General features: G+C 38.0%; 2 protein-coding genes across 2 annotated transcripts in view; both read left to right on the top strand.

Moving 5' to 3' along the window:
- LOC146393246 (synaptosomal-associated protein 25-B) overlaps positions 1-17,312 on the top strand; it is a 42,073-nt gene extending 24,761 nt beyond the window's left edge. Inside the window, exons 4-8 of the mRNA XM_084928476.1 lie at positions 3,868-3,916; positions 10,853-10,970; positions 13,945-14,064; positions 15,213-15,357; positions 15,918-17,312. Of these exons, the coding sequence (XP_084784602.1) occupies positions 3,868-3,916; positions 10,853-10,970; positions 13,945-14,064; positions 15,213-15,357; positions 15,918-15,986 (501 nt within the window). The 3' untranslated portion in view covers positions 15,987-17,312. The remainder of the gene's footprint in view (positions 1-3,867; positions 3,917-10,852; positions 10,971-13,944; positions 14,065-15,212; positions 15,358-15,917) is intronic.
- A 1,881-nt stretch (positions 17,313-19,193) lies between these two features.
- Positions 19,194-21,854, top strand: LOC146393247 (cytochrome c oxidase subunit 5A, mitochondrial-like). The gene is made up of 5 exons (XM_084928499.1): positions 19,194-19,336; positions 20,899-21,015; positions 21,126-21,247; positions 21,392-21,514; positions 21,725-21,854. Exons 1-4 carry the CDS (start codon positions 19,264-19,266, stop codon positions 21,503-21,505), a joined length of 426 nt encoding a protein of 141 aa, XP_084784625.1. The 5' UTR covers positions 19,194-19,263; the 3' UTR covers positions 21,506-21,514; positions 21,725-21,854.
- The last annotated feature ends 112 nt before the right edge of the window (positions 21,855-21,966 follow it).

Below are 21,966 nucleotides of genomic sequence, written 5' to 3' on the forward strand. Positions count from 1 at the left end.
AGTAAGAAACCTCTAATGCGTATTGAACAACTCGTGTCGGACATTGTAGAAGATTTCACTGTGCCTGGTAGTCACTGGCAGGAAAACATTACGTCATGTAGTGTGATATAACATGACGCTGGTAGGTGATGTGGAAATCATCTGCAAATGCTCTTTAAATAACTGAAAGCTATTAGAAAAAAAGCTGAACAGGCTGTTTGTTTTCTGCTAAACTCTTAAGGTTTTACTTTTCTTTGATTTTGAAATTCACTGATTAACAGCGAAGTGGTAAATGTATCATCTAAATAACAATAATAACAATCCTGTAGCAGCAGCGGAGCGATGTAGAGAGAAGAATAAACTCGTGCAGCAACTTGAAAAGGTTTCATAAACGAGGACCCGCAGATTATTAAAGTCTTTATGAAAGATGTTATCTTCATGTCAGGCCTGTAGGAAGAGAAATGAAAAACTGCTCCTTGGTTTGTGATACGTGAACAAAGCAGATGAGAGCGGTGGAAATGAAGTAAAAGAATGAAAGACGGAGATGAACACGAGTAGATCAGACGAGGGGAAATGCGAACGATAAACAGATGGATATAAAGAAATCTGTGAAGGACATAAAATTGGAATTCAGTGTCTCTGTGAAGCAGATAATAACACAAGAGATCCGATTTGATGAGCGGTGTCAGGCCTTAAGTCGGAGAGTAAACTACACAAGATGAACATGCTATTTTGTATTCATACAAGCTGTTTTTATTATTGAAGAAATATGAATTGTAAATTATAATCTAAGCCTAAATAGAGGTATATCTAATAGTTTTACCAATGAGGTACACTCACTTCAACTCACAAACTAACAACCCATGTTTTCAGTTGTTATTGTGGTATCGTTATTGAATCATAAGGCAAATACATGAAATGCATCAGCGGTTTTGTGAGGGGCAGGTTTTCTCACAGAAAACAATCCCATAGCTAATTTGATGAAGCTTTTTAATTATGACCTTTATTAGTTAGGCTTGATTAGACCAGACTAGTATCGAGGCACCTTTACAATGGTTATGTGCCATGTGAGTTGGAAGCAGAGATGGGCAGTAACGCGTTACTTGTACAAGCACCGAGTGCGCTACGACGTAATGGGAAATTCACAGAGAAACTCGCGGATTCTTCAACTGACCGCTGCGGCACACCTGCACCAGGGCAAACCTCCGCCTACCCCACTCCTGCTTTACAGGTGAAAATAGAGCAACAGGACCGCTAGTCTTTGACTTTATTTATTTTCTGCTGTGTTTTACTTCCATCTATTTGAAAGACTGAGTGTAAACACAAAAATTTTTTTATTTTATGTGCTGGAATGTGCAGAAAATAGGTTTAAATGTTAAACTAATTTCTTCAAGTCAGAGAATGGTGCATATAATTTAATTTTTGCTTGATGCATAAAGTTAAAAGATTAAAACTGATAAAACAAGTTTAAAAAAAAGAGACTTTTCCATTTGATTACATTTTGTATGATGGATTATGCAGAAAAAGTAGAATTGGGCTGAAAGATCTATCGCTTTATCACCTATTCAGGTTGTAAATCGTGTTTTTAAAAAGTAACTAAGTAACTAAGTAACTAAGTAATTAATTACTTTTGAAAATAAGTAATCAGTAAAGTAATGGGATTACTTTTTTGGGGAAGTAATCATAAATTAGTTACTGATTACTTTTTTCAAGTAACTTGACCAACACTGGTTGGAAGTAAAGTGTGGTTACGCAAATCATGTTTTTTTCTCAACTCTAGCCAAGTAGTTTTAGCGCCTAATGTAACCAAATTAATTTAGAAAAAAATGCCATGCAGGTTGCTGTGTGTTTCCCATGTGTTTGTACCCCAGCCTATCTCTGAACATGGACTTTTAAATAGTTTCAAAATATGCATATTTTTTATTATTTCAAAGTACTGTTACAGATTAAACTAATGAGAGGGCGTTAAATACAATTGTGCAACAAGTACGCACAAAGTGTCCTTTGGCACCTGTAGCAATAGTATGCTGGATCTGTCCTTACAATTAATCTTGTGTGGATTCCAACATAAGGACCCTTTAGCATCACATTTAAACACACCGGTAAGCCAGACAGCAAAGTGCAAATGTGAATGAAAGATCACTACCAGCTGTGTTTATCTGAAGGACTGTAACTGATACAGATGCAGCACTGAACCTCTAAGAAGCTTAAAATCAGTTCACCTTTAAGATATCATTATTTTTATTCTTCCTACTTCACGAGTTGACTTTATACGCTTAGAAATATATCAAAAGAGGTCTGCTTCACATATTGACAAATGGTTAGCATCAAAACAAAGTGCAAAGAAAGAATAATAAAAAGAATATTAAAATATTCATCTCAATCGTCTGGATCTGTTGAAAAGCACCTTATCTGTTCATTGGGTAGAAATTTTTTGGGTGGGTGGGGGGACAGTATCCTGTGACTTTATGACTCACAGTGAAGTGTGAAAAAGTCCTGATAGTCTGTGAGCATGTGTGTCCTTAACTAGCCATGCAGAAAGAAGTGATGTCACCGCGTGAGACTCTGCCAATTGGCGAGGTCAGATATCCTGTCCTGTAGTTCTGAGGCCATGGCTGCCCTCGCATGATTTCCCATGAGCCCTCTTGGGGAAACAAACCGCCCTCCCATAGGGTTTATGCAAGTGTATCTGCAAACATTGGCACAGCTGAATGCGATGCTAAGAATTATCAATTTTTTTCATCAAAACTCATGTTTTTTGTCTTTTAATGTTATTTATACTGAGAAAAATTTCCTCATCCAGTTTAACTTTACTCATATAGACCCATGCAGACCCAGTCTTTTTCAGCATTGATATAGATGTGGATCAATTTCAGTAATACGACTGATTTGTGACTGGTTTATTCTAAATGTGTAAACTTTTTAACATATGTAACTAAATACACAAAAGATGGATACTTTGTACAGACATATCAGCACAGCAAACAGCCAAAACATTGTAATGGGTTTTGTTTTGCTTCCTGGCCTGTTCACACATTGTTGTGGGACCTCTGGGGGCGTCCTGTGGTGCCTGACAGTAGGATGTTTGTAGCAGATTCTTTGGTTCCTTCATGATTACTGCTTTTTACACAACGTTAGGCGCAATTAGTTTTGTATTTTGGACATTTGGAAGTCCGATTGGTTCCTTTACCATATTTCTCGAGCTACAACTAAAAAAAAGCACAAAACATTTTAATGTATACTTTATTAATCCCCTGTAGGGAAATTACTCTCTGCATTTAACCCATTCACTCATTGAAGCAGTGTACAGCCACCAATCCAGCGCCTGGGGAGCAGTGTGTAGGGACCTGCTCAGGGGTACCTCAGGGTAGCCGTTCAGTGGATTCAAACCCTTGACCTTCCAATCACAGGGTGACCACTTTACCTACTGAGCTATCCCTGCCCTATTTTGTGCAGTTCAGTGGGGTGCACTACTCTTTTGGGGGAGACAGCTGTACCCCGAACCCATCTGAAAGTTGCTTAAATATCTTTTATCCCATTTTAAAAGATAAAAATATCAGGTTTTCTTTCAGAGGTGCTTTTTTGTCACCTTTGGACGGAGCAGACTAGCTCTGCTTTAATCTTTATATTTAGCACGCAGACATAGGAGCAGTTTTGTAAAGCAAGAAGCTGTCAAAATGTCCCTGCTGTTTTCTGCTGTGCCTCACAGGATCAGTTTCAAAAATGTGATTTCAGATTGCAATTTGACCCACTTTTGCTGCTGCTCTGATAGCTTTGCTCTGTTCTGCTCTGCTGACCTTCACTCATCTGTCAACTTTATTTCTCTTCTTCCTTTCACTTCTCTTCTCTGCTGTCGTCTTCTCACCTCTCCTTCTGTCTGTCTGTTAGAGTAAAGATGCTGGCATCAGGACTCTCGTCATGTTGGATGAGCAGGGAGGTAAGTTGACAGGGAGAGATCACTTTTATCTGCTCTGCTCCTGATTCTCTCTTGCTGCAGCTTCACGGTATACAATTGGAGAGTCGTCATCAGTACATCCAGTATAACACTTTAGATTCTCAGACCAAGTTTAAGGAAAAATAATGACATTTATGGTCTTACAGCAGACCTGCACAGGGAAAAGTGAAATGAAGGGGTTTCCACAGGTTCATATACGGAGACCCTTTGCAACTTTTACTTCTTCTAGATCAACCTTGGCTTCTTCTTCTTCTTGGCTTTCTCTTTCCATAATTTCAGGCTGAACTAAACATTGATTAAGTTTGGCAAAACCAAAACAACAAACCAAAACAACAGAATCAATGTAAAACTGACTGCAGCACAACACTTTTTTATCAGTGGCGGAAGCCACAATTGTAAGAAAAAGTTACATTTGATTAATGGAATATACTGGAATGTGCTGCTGAGCTTGCCTTCTGCTTTGCCTCCCTGTATTACACTTTCATGCCCTTTTCTCAGTCACATGTTTATGGATGTACCAATTCATCAGCTGAGCTTTGATGCAGGCTGATATTCCCCTCGTTGTTCACCATCCACTTCAGATATCATGAGATTTGTCGAAGGCAGTGGTTGATAACAACATAAACAGGCATCAGCTGTTAGTCAGTTCAACACTACACATTGATGTTAGCCCACATTTCACAATCATTGCAGCCCTACACCTTATGAATTAAAACTTGGATTCTTTCTTAGCTGTATGTTAAGTACATGTTTTACTTTGCTCTGTTAAACCAAGCTAACATGTTTGCGGTTCACCTGGTTGTCAGGTCTAAATGTTTAGAGGTCAGTCGGTGACAGATAATGTGTCTTAACGTGTCTTCTGCACATGATGTCAAATTCTGCCCTGATCCATTTAAAAGGCCACTCCACTGATTTCACAAGTCAGTGGATTTACTCTATGACTCAAGAAGAGCCTTTTCAGGTCTGTTTTTGTCTACGTGACTTGGGAGCAAGTCAAACAAATAATGATTTTCTGTGGAGATTCTTCATTTTAAGATTTTCAGTGAGCAAAACAGCTGAACGCACTTCACAACAAAGTCAAATTTATACGGAAAAAAGTATTTCTGTGTAATGTAGTATAGTATAGTATTTTTATTTCTTAATACTTGGTACATAACTCTGGGTGGATTACCATTACTTAGAAAAAAAAACACTTAGATTAATGGAAATCATGGATGTTTACCCTCAAAGTAGGGATTATAAATCCCTTCACCGTTTGTCCGTAAACTACACCCATGTACATCACTCTGAAGTATTAATTAACACATGCGGACTGTCAGAGCGTAGTAACTCCAGCTGTTTTCAAACTCAAACATAACCTAGTTATAAGTGTAACTGGAGATTTTATGCATGATTTAATACATGTTGTTGTGCCAGTTGTGCAGACACCCAGTAACCATCAGGTGTGGCTCAACTAGCTAGCTTAACTGGAAGCTCTAAGCACTAGCTTTGCAAAACCTGTTTAGAATGAAGAATACAGTGAATGAAACAGTCCATGTGACAATTTATTAAGATTCACTTAAAAAAAGTGTAAACTGAGTAGAGCTGAAATTAAAGAGCTAAACATTACAACAGCAAAACATTGTGTGTGTGGCTTTAGTTTTAAATAGACACAGTTAGCATGTTAGCTTGACTGCATGAATGAAACACTTTGCTTATAGATAGAAATATGACTGACTGAATGACTGAATTTGTATGTTTTTCCAACCTTCATAATAATCTTTGAAGACTACTTTTCTGCCTTTAATAACCACAAAGTCTGGTGGTTCATGGATGCATGTAGAGACACAAGGCTCATGGATTATGCGTAAAAGAGTTTTTAGCGATAGCTCATAAGTAAAAAATACAGGCAGCCAGAAATGCTATAACAAACAAAGGAGGAAGAAAGAAATTCTCAGTAAATATATACAGTTAATATCCAGTAAATATATCTAAACATTTAGTCATTTGATGAAAAAGTGTGAAAAAGTGCTTGCCCCCGTCCTGATTTCGTATTTTTTGTATGTGTCACACTTAAATGTTTCAGGTCAAATATTACACAACAATAACACAAGTAAACACAAAATGCAGTCTTCCAAGTCGTGAGGCAGCAAAACAGCCCGAGACCATCACACTACAACCACCATGTTTGACAGTTGTTATGATGTTCCTTTTCTCAAATGCTGTGTTAGTTTCATGGCAGATGTAACGACACTCAAACTTTCAAAATTTCAAACTTACACCTTTTGTCTTGTCAGTCCACAGAATATTTTCCCAAAAGACTCGGGGGATCATCAGTATTATTTTAAGGCAATTGTGAGACAAGCCTTTGTGGTCTATTTGGTCAGTGGTTTTCTCCTTGGACTCTTCCAAGGATGCCATTTTTGCTCAGTCTCTTTCTTATTGTTGAATAATGAACTCTGACCTTAACTGAGACATGTGAAGCTTGCAGTTCTTTAACCTTGTTCTGGGTTCTTTTGTGATCTCGTGGATGAGTCAGCGATGTGGTCTTGGAGTAATTGTAGTAGGTTGGTCACTCCTGGGAAGGTTCACCACTGTTTTGAGTTTTCTCCATTTGTGTACAATGTGTCACACTGTGGTTCATTGGATAGCCAAAGCCTTACATCCTTACGTATGGCTTTGAACCGTTTACAGACTCATAGCAGTCAGTGACTTTGTTTCTCAGGTGTTTCTTTAGATTGTGGTATGATGTGATGCTTTTCGATATCTCTTAGTCTGCTTCACTTTGTCAGACATCTTCTATTTCAGTGATTTCTTGGTTAAAGAGGTCTGCCAGTAATTAGGCCCAAGTGTGTTTAGTGAAAATGAACTCAGCTTTCCAAAAAAATGTGGTTAATCATAGTTAATTCATGATTTAAGAAGAGGGGCAATTACTTTTTCACACATGACCAGGTACGTTTGGATAACTTCTCTCCCTTAATCAATGAAATCATCATTCAAAAATATTAAATATCTAATATTAAAATTTGTTTGATGATCTGAAACATGTAAGCGTGACAAATATGCAAAACATTAGGAAATCAGGAAGGGGGCAAACACTTTTTCACACCACTGTATATAAAAGGTGACATCGGTTTATGTTTTACTTTTATTTTTGCTAATGTATTTATTTAGCTTTATATTAATCCTTCTGTGCTTTAATTTCGCTCCCATTTTAATTTATCTCCTTTTATATTTATGAATTATGAATTTATTTGTGAATATTATTTTTTAATGGTTTTACATTTACCATATTTATCTCATTAAAGACAAACATCAGATAAACATTTACAAAGCAAACTATTAAATACCATGTTCTGTCACATCTTACTATGTTATTCGTGGCACATTCAATTTTATTTATAGTGAAATCACATTTTGTTATTTATTTCTGGTCCTCCATATAGGAAATATGTCTGTATCTTAAGCAGGCAGTTCTATGCATGAGAGAGCAGCCTACAGTAATTGGCCTGTCAAAAGAACAGATAGCCTATTTTCCTCTTCTCTCTTTCTTCACATCTACTTTCCCCCTGAGTAACTCTTGCCACAGCACACAGCTCACTGCTGTAATAACAGGACAACAATCAATGCAGAGATTTAAATTACCTCTGCCTCTAAACTAATGTCCTCTGCACCTGACCCTACATCTCTCTTGCTTGCGCTGCCTTTCTCTTCTCTCTTTTCTCTCTTTTTTTCTGTCTATCCTTCTCTCTTGGTTACTGATGGTAATTTATTTGTGTCTCCTTCACATATAGATATAAGAATTACCTCCTATATTTCTGTTAAAGAAAATCACTGGGCTGGTCATGCCTGTAGTAATTAGTACACTCTTGTTGAGGTGTAAACTGGGCGGTGACTAATCCCTCTTTGCACTTTACACTAAACGACATGCACAGGTCACACCGGAGGAGATTTGTCATTTCTTGCAGAGATGTCTCACCTGTGATGGAGGTCTTACTGCAGCTAATGAGCCCCTCCCTACTTGGCTGTTACATGCTGTGTGACCTAAATTCAACCGGACTCAAGGCTGATGGATTATACACAACTCTGCTTGGATGAGTTTTTAACAATTGTGACATTTTTGCAAACAGCACTAAACTTTGTCGATCACGTTTTCCATCTGGGGTTGTCATTTAAAACAAAATGCCTTTGTGTTTATCCGTGAACTTAATTTTAAGATCACAAAAATAATTTAGTTATTTTTAATTCATTAAAGAAGCTAAGTGTTCAAAAAATCAAGACTAAACCTTTTGTGAAGACAGACGATGGCCACTAATAGAGAAGATAAAGTCTACTAAACATTGAATTAACAAACAAAGCTAAACATGTAACTTGGGAGTGTGTCACTGCTGCGTTCAGCAAGCAGCCTTTTCACAGGCTTGGATATGTGTCGAAAATTGCAATACATAAGCAAGAAAATCACTTACATAAGTCTAGACTTTGCAAAAGGTTTTATATATAAATAATGAAGTAGTTTTCTATTTAAATCAAGGTCAGTCTGTTTTATAAATGCGGCCCCTGCAGGCTGAACATGCATAACGATTTTGTCATGATTTATGTTGTTACGTCCCCCCCGAAGGGGTCTAGGCATACGAGTGAGGGGACCAGTAACAAATGAGTCCAGAATAGAATGAAAGGAGAACAGACAGGTGTTCTTAATAAATAAAATAGTCTTTATTATAGATAATCTTAACATAAAGAGCCGGCAACGCCGTTTTACCGATAACACTTGGAAAAAGGAAAAAGGTTGCAACAACACGGAACACAACAACCAAACAAAAACTCCACACCATGAGGAGGCACTTCCAGGGGCCCACAAGCTCACCCTGTCACTAGCAGCAGCTAGCTTTACTGCTGCCGAGGCCCGCAAGCCCACACTACTCACGTGAAGCAGTTACACTGCACACTGCTTCCACACTATAGGATCTCTCCCGACAACTTCGACACCCAATGTGGGAACACCAGAGAAAAACCCCCTGCTCACAGCTCATCCCCAGCTTAGATAGCCTCAGAGGAGATTGCTGACTGGATTCAGGTGGCAAACGAGGCTAACCAAGAGCAGCTGTCTCCTGGGGAGAGAGGAGAGTGAGAGAAACAGAGGGGGTAGGAGTGGCAAGAGAGGAGGAGGCGGAGAAAAACACCACGCCCACACAAGGGCAGTTTCAGGAGGCACAGCTAGGGCCGTAACATATGTTCATAATAACTAGTTTATTAATAAAGAGTTGAAGTTTATCCTTTCCATTTTCTTAACTAATATTGGTTTCTGCTTAGCAATATGTCTGAGCCTCTCTGTCTGTCATTTTATTAGCAGGATTATTTAAAAGGTTATGAATTCATTTGCAAGGAAATTTTTCTAGAGGTGGAACTTGGGCTAACTTTGACGTGATTAACTCTTGGAATTGATCTGGATCTGAGGATACTTTGAAGAATTCTTTTTAAGTAGACATTTTGCAGCTTTACAAAAATAGTATCACACTGACGCAAGAAAACTCGGGAGAGATTTTCTTGGTGTTCTCAATTAAATATCATAAAACTAATCTGGATCCAGATATTCCTCCTTATCCAGGGATTCAGTTCATGAATGGGGTAGAGTGAATTCGAAGCCCTGGCTGAGGTATGCAGTGTCAGACCGCTTTCATTTCTATCTACATCACGCAGTTACAGCCAGGCTTGAGACTGAAAAATCGATACATTGTTTCCTTTTGTCTTAATAATACACTGGTGGATTTTATTAAAATGTGCAGGCGCCATGACTGGATTATTCAATCAGTTTGAATGACCAGAGTAACTACTATGGTGGCACCTATAGATGGCATTACCTTCTCTTTCTGTGGCATTAATACTGAAGCCTGTTTAATGCTTTGCATGCGGCATTGTGTTGTTAAACCCTCCGATGTGCCTTTACACAGGCACAGTAATATTTTTTTTTTAAAGATAATTTTTATGATCTGAACTATCTTTATGGAAGATTTATTTATTCATTTCAACAATAGTCCGTCCATATTTGTACTTAACCTATCATATTTTGAGACCTTTTAAATATCTTTGGCCCTTTCTGCCTCTTCTGATCCTTTTTTCTTCTTTTCCTTCCTTTTGGATCTCAGGCTTCTCAGCCACCTAAGCCATGAATTTCTGTCTTTCACTCTCTTTGTCATCTATTTCTATTCTCACTGGCATGCAGTAATATTTAAGCAGTTAAGGTGGCAGAATAAATGTCCTTGTGTACACTTGCAGAATTGGATGAAGCATACTGCTACTGATTCTCAGCACCACTCACATCAAATACTTACTGAGAAAAGATGATCCCATGGAGGTAGGGAAAAAAAGGCTATCACGAGAAATGCATGCAATTAAAAGTCACATGGAAAGCTCCAGATGAAGAAAAATTAAAGTTCATTTGATACTTTTAATGCTTTTTGCCCGCTTTGCCTTCTGCATCTAGCAAAACACAGTCTGCCTCTTGCAATCTAGCGTAGAGCGCCAGCCCTCGATACAAACCAGTCAACTTTATTTCAACACTCTCATGCCTTTGTCCTCACCAGAACAACTTGATCGTGTGGAAGAGGGCATGAACAAGGTGAACGCAGACCTGAAGGAGGCCGAGAAAGATTTAAAAGATATAGGACAATGCTGTGGTCTGATATGCCCATGTATTAAAAAGTAGGTACCGGCCAGGAGTCGTGCGCTCTTGCCTGTCCAGTGCTGGTGATGGTGGTGGTGGTGGTGATGGTGATGTCTGATGTCTCTCTTGTCACAGTCAATGTCTTTTTTTGTCTTCTCTCCTTTGTCCCCCTTCTCTACTCCCATCCCCTTCCTTCCACCCTGCAATTTCTTCCTCTCTTCTCTTCTCATGTGCTTACGTTCTTTTGCTGGGATAAATGACAATGTGTTGGTAATCAGAACAACTGGAACGCATCGAGGAGGGGATGGACCAAATCAATAAGGACATGAAGGATGCAGAAAAGAATTTGAACAATCTAGGACAGTTCTGTGGTCTATGTTCATGTCCCTGTAACAAGTAGGTGTTGCCTATGTTGCCTGACTGCATGTGTTTCAGTGCCTGCCTACCTGCCTCTTTATCCATCTGCCTGCTTCTGGTGTGTAGAGCATGGTGAACTGTGGTGTGAGCAGTCAGGCCTACAGCCACAACAGCACGCTCTCTGAACAGGCACCAGCATTGCATGCACGAGTGTGAGACAGATTATTTAAATTAAGACTCTGCAGGGAGAGAATGTGTGCATGCATGAACAACATACGGATGCCACTGTATTTTCTGTCCAGCCTCAGCAGCTGTCAAAAGCCCTTCATTCCACATTGGATGAGAGATTCTCTTCCAGCAGGGAGCAGCATCTGCAAGGATCTCGGCCACAGAAACACTCCAAACCCTACCCAAACTCCCACCCTAATGTCCTGCAGCATGATGCATCATGCTGCGTAAAAGTCCAACCAAGAAACAAATCAGTTAGTCGCCTCCTTACATAAAGATATATAATTGGTTATGCCTCAGTGCATTCAAATGAATCCAAGCTTTTTTCTATTTTTTCTTTTTTTATAACAATAGGACTCTATGAAGAAAAAATGTAACTTTGTTTTACTGGTTGTTATTGTTATCAAGTAAAAAAAAAGCTTATCCTGGATTACACAGTTACTTGATAGTCACAGCCAGGCAGTCTGATGGGTCCTCCAGTTCAGAGACATACTTTAAAGTTTTATATTTCACATTTAGCCTTTTGGAAATGTGTTTATTTGCCTTTTTGCAGACAATGTGGTGAAAATCTGCATTTTTAAATATTCTATCCATGTCAGTTCAAGATCCTACAATATTAGAGAGCAACCTCCAGTGATCCAGGAATTTGTTTGGAGGAAATTGTGAATTTGGTGACAGTAGGAAGGACTCTATGCTTCTGTAGAGTGTAACTAAAGGTGTTATTGTATCACTTATAAACACATACATACATTTAAGGAAGTGAAAGCTGGGAAAATTTACAACCTTACCTCTGATTATAGATTGTATCCTACCTCTCTTCCCTCAACATTGCCCTGCACATTACAGTCTCATGCATGAGTTAGGCAAACTTGTTTTCTTTTTTCTGACCACTGTTTCAGTATTAAAGTTCTTAAATCTGTATGTTTACTTTTTAAAGTTAAGTTCGATTGCTAATGTCAGTTTTGCCAAACTCCTGTGTGATCTGTTCTCTACCCTTTTAGCAGCCAAACTATGGCCGCTGAGTCATGTCTGAGCATACTACACGCTGGGACAAATACATTTGCTGGATATGGTTATACTATTTCAGAGCTATAGAAAATACAAGTGGCTTACAAACCAAAAGTATATATAAGAAAATTGTATTTTTATTTTCATTTGGTTTACACCCAAAGTGTTTCTCAGATATTTGCCTGGGAGTGAATAAAGTGAAGTCTTAATGATTAACAATATGCACATTATATGTACAAAGGTACAAACCATGAATATGGGGAGTTGGGTAAAACTTGCTCTTTTGTTTTTGAGGAAAGGATTATGCAGAACCAAACAAATGATTTTTGTGTTATATCTGGTTTTATTCCTGTATTACTTAACTGGTATTTTTTTTTAGTATTTTTGTTTGCCTTTAGTGTGTAAAGCAACAATTTTTAGATCTAATCTGGAAATGACATTACATTTGAACAACAGATAATTATTGTCCAACACAGTGACATTGACATTAGCACTATCCTTTTCGCTTTACTTCAACACATCAGTCATTATGTATGAGTAAAGTCTCTTTTTCCCATTTGGAGAATATTTAATATTTGGGTGTATTTAAAATCCGTCTTTATTCTGCTTCCAGAAGATTTGGTTTTTGGGTTCAGAGCTTGTCTATTCTATGGCTCTTTGGTCCTCCCTTTTGTAAACCAGTAGTTATGTAATCCTGTGGTTACGTCATATGTTTCATTTGATTGAGACTGTTTGTATGGCAACCCTGGGTCAAATAGCATGAGAAAAAGAATTCTAGCATGTCTAGAATACCTGGTGGGTGAATTTGTGTTGCCTCAAATGGCCTGCAATTGGCTGAAAACCAAACAAAATTATTTTTTTTTAAGTTACCTAAGTATTGTTTATAGCTTTTTCCTAAGTGGAAATCTTCACCTACCAGATATTCCAAGCAATATAAAACAAATGTTAAGAATTACATTTGCTTATTTGACTGTATGCAGTGAATCCTCCTACTGATCTATCCATCCAGATGAAATGAAGGGCTGGTTTTTAGCAAGTCTTCCATGCAAAATGATCACATTGTATGTTTAGGGATTTTTTTTTTAAATTAATATGCTTTTTTTTTTTTTTTTTTTTTTTTAAATCACATTGGATCTAACGGCTTTCTTTTAATAGAGCATGTATCGGATCCTTTGCCTTTTTTACATTTTCCGTTTTTCATGTCAAATATCATGTTTCTGCCTTGCATGTCTCCTCACTGCATGTTTACATCTCTGTGTTTGTGTGTCTTCTGTCTGGAGACTGCTTGTTGTGTTCAGTGTTTGTGCTTTTCTGTATTTGCTTGTGGGAGAAGTTTTGTTTTTAAACTTTTAATTCCTTTCTTGCATAAGCCACATTGAAGCTTACTGTGTTGGATTCAATTGATCTGCATGTTAGATCAATTATTTGCTAACAGACTGCAAATGCATGTATGTAACCTTATCATACGTGGCTGGCATGTTGCTTTTAGGTGGCTAATTGGCTTAAAACCATCTGCAGTGTCTTCTAAACATATATTCATATATATATGTTTTGATAGTAAATAGCAAGAAATAAATCCACATGGATAAAGATGCTTACTCACATTCACACTCACTGGCTGCCTTACATGTTTACTCAGATACACAAACCAGCCCACAAATACACACATACACAACCATTCAGTCATTAACAAACATGCATATACATGCACACACATAAACATACACATACAGAATAAAAAGCTACATTGACTCTGACTGAACTGTATGTGTGGTAGGATTAAGGGCGGGGGCCAGGCCTGGGGAGGGAACCAGGATGGAGTGGTGAACAGCCAGCCGGGGGCACGAGTGGTGGACGAACGCGAACAGATGGCCATCAGTGGGGGCTTCATCCGCAGGTAACCATTCATGTGTGTAGGTGTTGGTTTGTGTGTGCCCCAAGCTTGCTTGTTTGTGTCTGACTCTGTGCATAAATGCTCAGGTTTGGTTGTTGTGCAAAATGAGATATGTGGTAGTGTTTATGTATGTAATTATGTAATGACTGGAGGCATATCCTGGAGCCGACTGTTCATGTGACTCTTTAAGTAACTGTTTTCTTTCCTTATGCACAATGTGACTGGTAATCTCTCAGCTGAGTTTCGCCTCAGGAACAGATCAAATTCTATATCAGTTTAATGTTTAAAGATGTAAATACTGACGAACTGTGGAGACATTTCAGTCTGCAGCAATATCTCTTTAATTATGCATTAATTCGATATTTATATAAACACAATAATAGTTCCCATGACAACATTTTGAACCTATATCAGCGTTTAACCATTTAAATCAAAAACTTATTTTTTATTTATGTATCGCAGCTTAAATACCTGAAACCTATCTTTGGCTTTCCAGAGGGATCTCAGCCCTCATGTTGAAAGTCATTCAGTAATACCTAGTTATGTAATTTGCTGTCTGAAAGGTGAACATTTGTACTTTTAAACGTGATGTTTCTAACTCTTCATTCTCACTAGAGACAAAAACACTGTAGTAGTTAGTGTTTCCTTCTTAAAGTAGATGTGTTATGTGTTAACCTATTTTCTGTTGTGCACGTACTTCACAGTAGAAAATGGTCACCAATAATGCTAATATTTTAAGTTAGAACATGTACAGGTATTTCCTTTGTGCCAGTAGGGCAGGCTTTTCTACTTTTCTGTCTATATGATTTCAGTGAGAGCGGAAATTCCTCACAGGTAGAAACCTGACCGCCTTCTATTTAAACCTTTGGTTTGCAAGAGGCAGTCAAACAGAACACACCAGACTTAAAGAAACCCTCCTGTAGAGGCAAATGAGTTACAATGTCTCACAGACAATGGATAAACTGAGGGGCTGCATGAATAAGACATTTTAGTAAGGAATAAGAATTGGATAAGGACTTTTTAAAATTAATATTATGTGTTTTTAGGAAGCAATTTAACTCCATTAAAATGCTCTCCAGCACAATCCAACAACAGCTCCCATTGTTCTTAAGCCAATAAGCACTCTCACTTCAACCTTGTGAATTTTTTAGGGTAACAAATGATGCTCGGGAGAATGAGATGGATGAGAATCTGGAGCAGGTGGGCGGCATCATTGGCAACCTGCGTCACATGGCCCTGGACATGGGTCAGGAGATTGACACGCAGAACCGCCAGATTGACAGGATCATGGACAAGGTAGTGTACAGTCAGAGCTTTTTATGCCACTACCATGAACAGTATTCAGTTTATTTGATATGGGATGGTGTTTTATAGCTGTATAATAAATATATATGATGTTTGATGGAAACAAGTCAGCTTCAAAAATGATGCTTTGAAATATATCTAGACTGACGCATTAGGTTATAATTTCTCAAAACATTAAAAAGAAAAAAAAAGACAGAAATCGAAAAAAGGAATTAAAATCAGAACGTGTAGTTGTACCGTTCCAATGCTGGAATTTTATGTAATGCAAATAAAACACAAATATGTGCAAAATATAACTGTATAGAAAAAACAGAAGTTGGCTAATGGATTACAGGCTTGGCATCAGGGTATATAACAGTAGATATAAACCAGTTGTGCTGATTTAGCCCCGATTTCACACACTAATGGGGAATTTCTGATTCACGTGCCATTGCATACTTTATCCATCCATTCAGTATCTTCATTTAATTTGCCCCTCTCCACTCTTTAGCATTGGTTTGACCACATTTTCCTACCTGAGCTCTATAACAGTTGGTGCTTCTTTCTTTCAGGCTGATTCCAACAAGACCAGGATTGATGAGGCCAACCAGCGTGCCACAAAGATGTTGGGCAGTGGCTAAACTACAGCGAAAAGTGCTTTCACCCTATTTAATCCTTGTCACCCTAACCCTCCACCCCCCCCAAAAAAACAAAAAAAAAACCAAACAAAAAAAGAAACCCTCAACCAAACCTATCTCTGCCCTTAACATCGACACCTGGTGCCCTCTTCCTTTGCTTAGTAGCAGGCACTGCAAAATTATGCTTTTATTGTGATACTGATAGAGTTTTGCACACATGCACATATCACACGTTGCTCTGCTCGCCCCTCCAACTCCTGCATCACTTCCAGTCCTTGTTGTCAGTGTTGTTCTGTGATGTTGCTCATCTAATTTTGTTTAAAAAAAATAGTTACACAACCACCAGTCAAACTCTTTCCATGCTGTACATAGTGTTTCTTTAATGGTTTCAGTGATTTAGATCACGTGTCCTGTTTTCTTCATCATTCTTTCTTTTTTTAAAAAAGTATATGTGTAAGATAAGTTGTATGTACCCCCCGTTTCAAAATGTCCTTCACTCATATCAGTATTCTGGTGTTGTCACACAGTGTATTCAACAGTTAAGATGTTGTGATGCTACAGTACCAATAAGGCCACAGTGATTTGAAGTTACCAAATGAACATGCAGCCTTTACTGTTTATTACCAAGGCTACTGTTTAAATACATTTAATGGCCATAGTTGACCAAGTGTCTGGGCCATTTGGATGAAGATGTGGCTTTCTGGTCAAGACTATACACTGGTATTTTATCAACTCAATTAACAGAGCAGTCTTAAAAGAATATAATGCCATTTAAACTGTATAGAACAAGTATTTTTCCTCAGGGAGCAAAATCTGACCATTTAAAAACAAAAGCAAAATGTTTGTTTAATGCATTGAAATCTATAAAAGCCACCGCTTATAAGGCTTGGTGTGTAGGTGAACAACTGCAGTTGCTTATGGTCTGAATAGCATCATTGATAATCAGACAAGTATTAGCATTAATCACAGTGAATGTACAAGGATGTGAGGCTTTGATGGAGGTCAGAGGTCAAGCAATCAATCCAACAACTTATTCACGTACCATGCTACAATTTATTCATGATCCAACCCTAGCAATATAAAATAGTGCATTAAACGTATTATGCATGTCCATCTGCTGCTAGAAAACACAAATTAATTCAGTTAAACAAGCAAATATACCCTAACATGGAAACCGCATGCTACTATGTAGGCCACACAGAGGAGGGACCCATATTTATCTGCAATGGTGCCACTCTTTGTTTCATGTCTCTTTACCTTTCCAAACTGTGACCATCACTGTAAAATAAAACCTTGGAAAATGCCAATAAAACTATCATAACTGTAGAATCATACTGAGTTTTCTTCCTTTTTTTGGAACAACACTGGACAGAGTGGAGGTGGTGAGAAAACAGTTTGAGTAATGGCGTTAAATGTCTGCAGTGTTACACTACACACAAGTTAACACCTAATCTGAGTGTGTGAGTTGGTTCACAATTGTAGTAGCATTTTCAGATTCTGTATTTTTTATGTCTTTCTTCAGAATAAAGTACAATAATTGCTATGCAAGGAATCAGAGCCACAGTGTAATTGACATGTATGGATTTTATCTGGGAGAGTTGAACAGTGTACTCCACCCCTTGCCCTATGAGCTGGGGTAGGCTCAAGAGATAGGCTTAAGAGAATAAATGAACTCAGACGTTTTGGCTTCTTGGAAACATTTTGAGGTTTCATGATATCTGTATCATCTCATTTTTCACTTTATGGTGAATTTTTGAATTTCTATTCTTATTCCAGATGACTTTACATAAGAACAGTAACTTAAATTGTAAAGACTCTTATAGAGTCAAATATCATTTCAAACTCATATGGGAACATGAATGTTTTGTGTAAATCCAATTTAAGAAAATGTTTTTTTTTTCTGCTGCTGTTCCATGGTGAGATCAGAGGTCAGGGAGCTTATCTAATTACATGTTTAAAGGAATTCTGAAATTGAGGCTAAATGCCTAAACATACAACGTCAACATGGATATTTACAGAGCAAAGAAGAAAATAAAAGCCTGACTCGGATAGAGAAAGATAGAAAGAGACAGGCAGAGACAGAGAAGGAAAGATGTGCAGCAACACATTACACTAATGGACATCTACTGTGGTGCTCTGGGCTTAGGGGGGATTACAGTTCACCGCGTCACTAAGAACACACACACACACACACACACACAAACTTGAATCAACACATGACAGAGTAATCCACTGTACCTTAGTTACATCCACAGCAAAGGCCTGTCATGTGACTACAGCAACCCCCACATAAATCAGTATTTAAAAACTCTAAAGTATTTGATTATTTGTGTTTTGCATTGACATCTTCCACTTCTTTGACTTGGGCTGCACCTGCAGCCACACTAGAAAATTACTCGTGCTGTTACAACCAGAGGGCTAAAGAACATATTTTAAAACCAACAGCTCCCTCTGCTGGTGTTATAGGCCATTACCAGTGGTGTTACACTGTACCAACTTGAAATATGAATTTTAGTTTAGTAATTTACTAGTCTACTACACTATTAAATTAGTTTACTAGTCTAATATATAAAACTATTAAACTAATTTAGCTTATGAAGCCAAACTAGTTTGCTAGCCAAACTTCTGCTTAACTGATGTAATTATGGGACGGACAAATGATTTCGAAGATGGAACTGCCAGACAGGAGGAAAGGAGGAAGACCACGGAGAAGATTCATGTATTTAGTGAAGGAGTACATGCAGAGGATTGGGCTGACATAGGAGGATGATCGGGATATTGTGAGCATCGATACTCAGCTATGGCGACTCCTAAAGGAAGCAGCCAAAAGAAGATAAGTGAAAACAAAAATTCAACGCAAAATAAATAAAAACTTAATCTAATTCGAAAATATAAAACTGTAATAACTTTTATTTCTGCATATATGACTATATTGGGCATAATACTAATTTCCCATGATTGGAAAACGAAACTAAAAATAAAATGGAAACTAAAATGAAAAAAATATAAATGAGCAAGAAGAAAAAATTTCTTTTTAGAAATTTTATTGTTAAATCAATATATTTATATTTTACTTTATAGTAGCAAAAAAACCCAAACAAAAAAACAACAACAACAACAAAAAACAGAATTTAAAAAATCGTTCACGTCGACGGCCTGGAGGAGGCATTCGGCTGTCTTCGTTCAGTCACGTGACCATGGCGCCCTCGTCGTGTCCTTCCGTAGGTCCAGAGTACCCCTTTCTAGCACGTACAGGACGGTTAGTATCCAGTGCGGTAACATGTTCCGGGCCGTTTTCCGACTGTCAGCTACAGGCGCGCGGAGTCTGACTCGGTCACGACCCTGCTACGCAGGTAGGACCGTCTGCTTTGCACCTTACGTGAAATTAAACAAACTGTGTGATAAATTAAGTAAAATGGGCTCGTATAGCTACCCAGCTAGCTTAGCTAACCCTGTGTGCTTGTATGTAGCTAGAAGCTAACATGGGGTGACATTGAATTAAAGTTGTGACCTGCTGTGTTTAAGGGTCTGAAATTAAAATTGTCTGGTGTTTTCACCTTTCGTTGTGTGATTTAAATATTGAGGCGCGAATTGAATTAAAGCGTAAAAGTCACGACCTTGCGATGACCCTCCTCGGTTTGTTTGAGAGAGTCAGCGACCGCAGTTTGCGCGCAGCTCATATCAACACGTTGGACTATGGTCAAAATTGAATGCAGATCACAATGCTACAGAGTTTGATCTAAGATTTACACCATGAGCATGTATTTTTGGCCTTTTTAATGCTGCTGTTCTCCTGAAATAACCGACCTGAGCTCACCTGTGCAGGTCAATAATGTTAGTTGACGGTATATGGCAGACGGGTTTAGAACATTAATGAGTGCTATGTAAAAAGTTAATCATTATTCAGGATTGTTGGACTAAATAAATGGAGGCATTACAGTATTTGGTAGAAGTGGTTTTCACTATCTGTCCTTCAGTTAGTTTAAGAAGGTACTCTGCTGCCTGTCCAGTAAGCGGTGCAGAGGGTCATTTGGATTATCCATAATGCATAACAGTTTGTTCAGTGACCTCCTCTCTACGACAAATGCTTAGTTTGCTAGCTTCCTACACTGGAAATAAAGAAACTGAAACCAAACTCGTTTACCTCTTCAAATGTACACGCAAACACCAGCTATTCTGATCAAGGCGATGTAGCAATAAATTGCATGACCCTATTTTACTTTACTCCCTCAAAATGTGTAACGTGTTTTCACTCTTTCTGTAATACCGCTGGAATTTATAACTTTGGTACAGTACTTTGAGTTCTGTTTCTGTGTATAAAATGCAATTTCATACCAGAGTAGAAATGAAAATGAATTAGAAGGTTTTGACAATGTGCCCTTGTTCAAAAGCCTCTGAGGTTGCATTCAGCCAGAGTGAAAAGTGATAAGAAGCAGCACTGTTAATGATAAGGCGATGAGAAGAGCAGTGGCGCTTTGGGTACTGTGAAAAAAAAAATCAGTGTAACAGCAAAATGAACATATTGTTTTAAAATATATTGTTTGTTAAAAATACTTTTGATATCTATTTAAAAGGTAAATGTTTATTACTATGGTTCAGCACCACGATGCACTTCCTGTTCATTTGTAGATGCAGACATTGTTTTTAACTTGTGGTAGATCATTAAATGTGGTAATTTTACAGTGTGTTCCAAAAGTTTAAAATGTCACTGTGTGTATGTTTGATTAAGGACCTGGAATGTTTTATTTACTTTAAGTACAATACAGTGCTTTAGAACTTTCTTTGTCTCGGGTAACAAAAGAAATAAATGTATGTTTTTTAAGTCCAAATTAGTTCAATTTTAAACTGTATTATGTATGTATGCATGTAATACAAGTATGTCCTTGAAACTTATTTATTGAATCCTTTTTTCAAGCTCCCTTGGCCTCCAGGTGCTACTCCCATGGAAAGGTGGAGACAGATGAGGAGTTTGATTCCCGTTGGGTCACTTACTTCAGCAAGCCTGACTTAGATGCTTGGGAACTCAGGAAAGGTGACTTTGAGTGGATTATTTTTGTATTGTTATAGTTCAAATGAGGGTTACTCTAAAAATCATAACTTTAAAATTACATTGCTACTTCTGTAAACTAAACACACACACAGGAATGAACACCCTAATTGGATATGATTTGGTACCTGAACCCAAGATCTTGGATTCGGCATTAAGAGCTTGTCGGAGGCTGAACGACCTGGCCAGTGCCATCCGCATCCTTGAAGCTGTCAAGGTGTGTAAGACTCACTTCAATAAAATATGCCATTAGAGGAAATTAAGTCACATAAATCGTAATCTTTGAGATTACAATTGGATGTACACCTTGTTAGGATTTTTTTGTGCCTTACAGCTGATCACATTTTTATCTTTATCTTAGGACAAAGCAGGCCCCCATAAAGACATCTATCCCTACCTGATCCAAGAGCTAAAGCCCACCCTCACAGAACTCGGCATTTCAACACCAGAAGAGCTGGGAATTGACAAGTTGTAGATTATCAAGGTGAGACTGCACCATATTGCAGCATGCTGCCTGGATGGGCAGTGTGGATTTTAAAAAGAATTGCTTCAGGCATTAGTAACTGATGCTGCCCAGTGCTACCTCGAACTGTGCATTTGCATGCTGGTCTACTTTATTGCACAATATTATTGCAGATTATGTGGCCCGTTACGTACTTTCAATTGCAAACTTGTTTTGTTTCTCTTTCCTCAGGTTATTAGATGTATAAAGAGATGAGCTTTCCCGATTCTCTCCATGCTGAATTGCCTATATTGTTTAAATCCTAGCTGTCCTGTGGTGTACAAAATAATGGACCTTATAAATAAACCAGAAATTGATGATGTGTGCTTGTTCTTTGTCTATGACTAATACATCCTTTGATGTACTTAATTACACCTTTGTAAATATCTGATGTGAAGAATAAATAATAACCAGCTGAACTCTATTTAAAAGGA

Source organism: Perissodus microlepis, chromosome 1 (genome assembly GCF_051167445.1).
Source record: "Perissodus microlepis isolate ML-2025 ecotype Zambia chromosome 1, ASM5116744v1, whole genome shotgun sequence".
NCBI lineage: Eukaryota > Metazoa > Chordata > Actinopteri > Cichliformes > Cichlidae > Perissodus > Perissodus microlepis.

Excerpts from the sequence above, each read along its gene's own strand:
- LOC146393247 (XM_084928499.1), top strand. The coding sequence starts at position 19,264 with ATGTTCCGGGCCGTTTTCCGACTGTCAGCTACAGGCGCGCGGAGTCTG. Across the intron at positions 19,337-20,898 it reads GTCACGACCCTGCTACGCAG|CTCCCTTGGCCTCCAGGTGC; the intron begins GTAGGACCGTCT and ends CCTTTTTTCAAG. Across the intron at positions 21,016-21,125 it reads TGCTTGGGAACTCAGGAAAG|GAATGAACACCCTAATTGGA; the intron begins GTGACTTTGAGT and ends ACACACACACAG.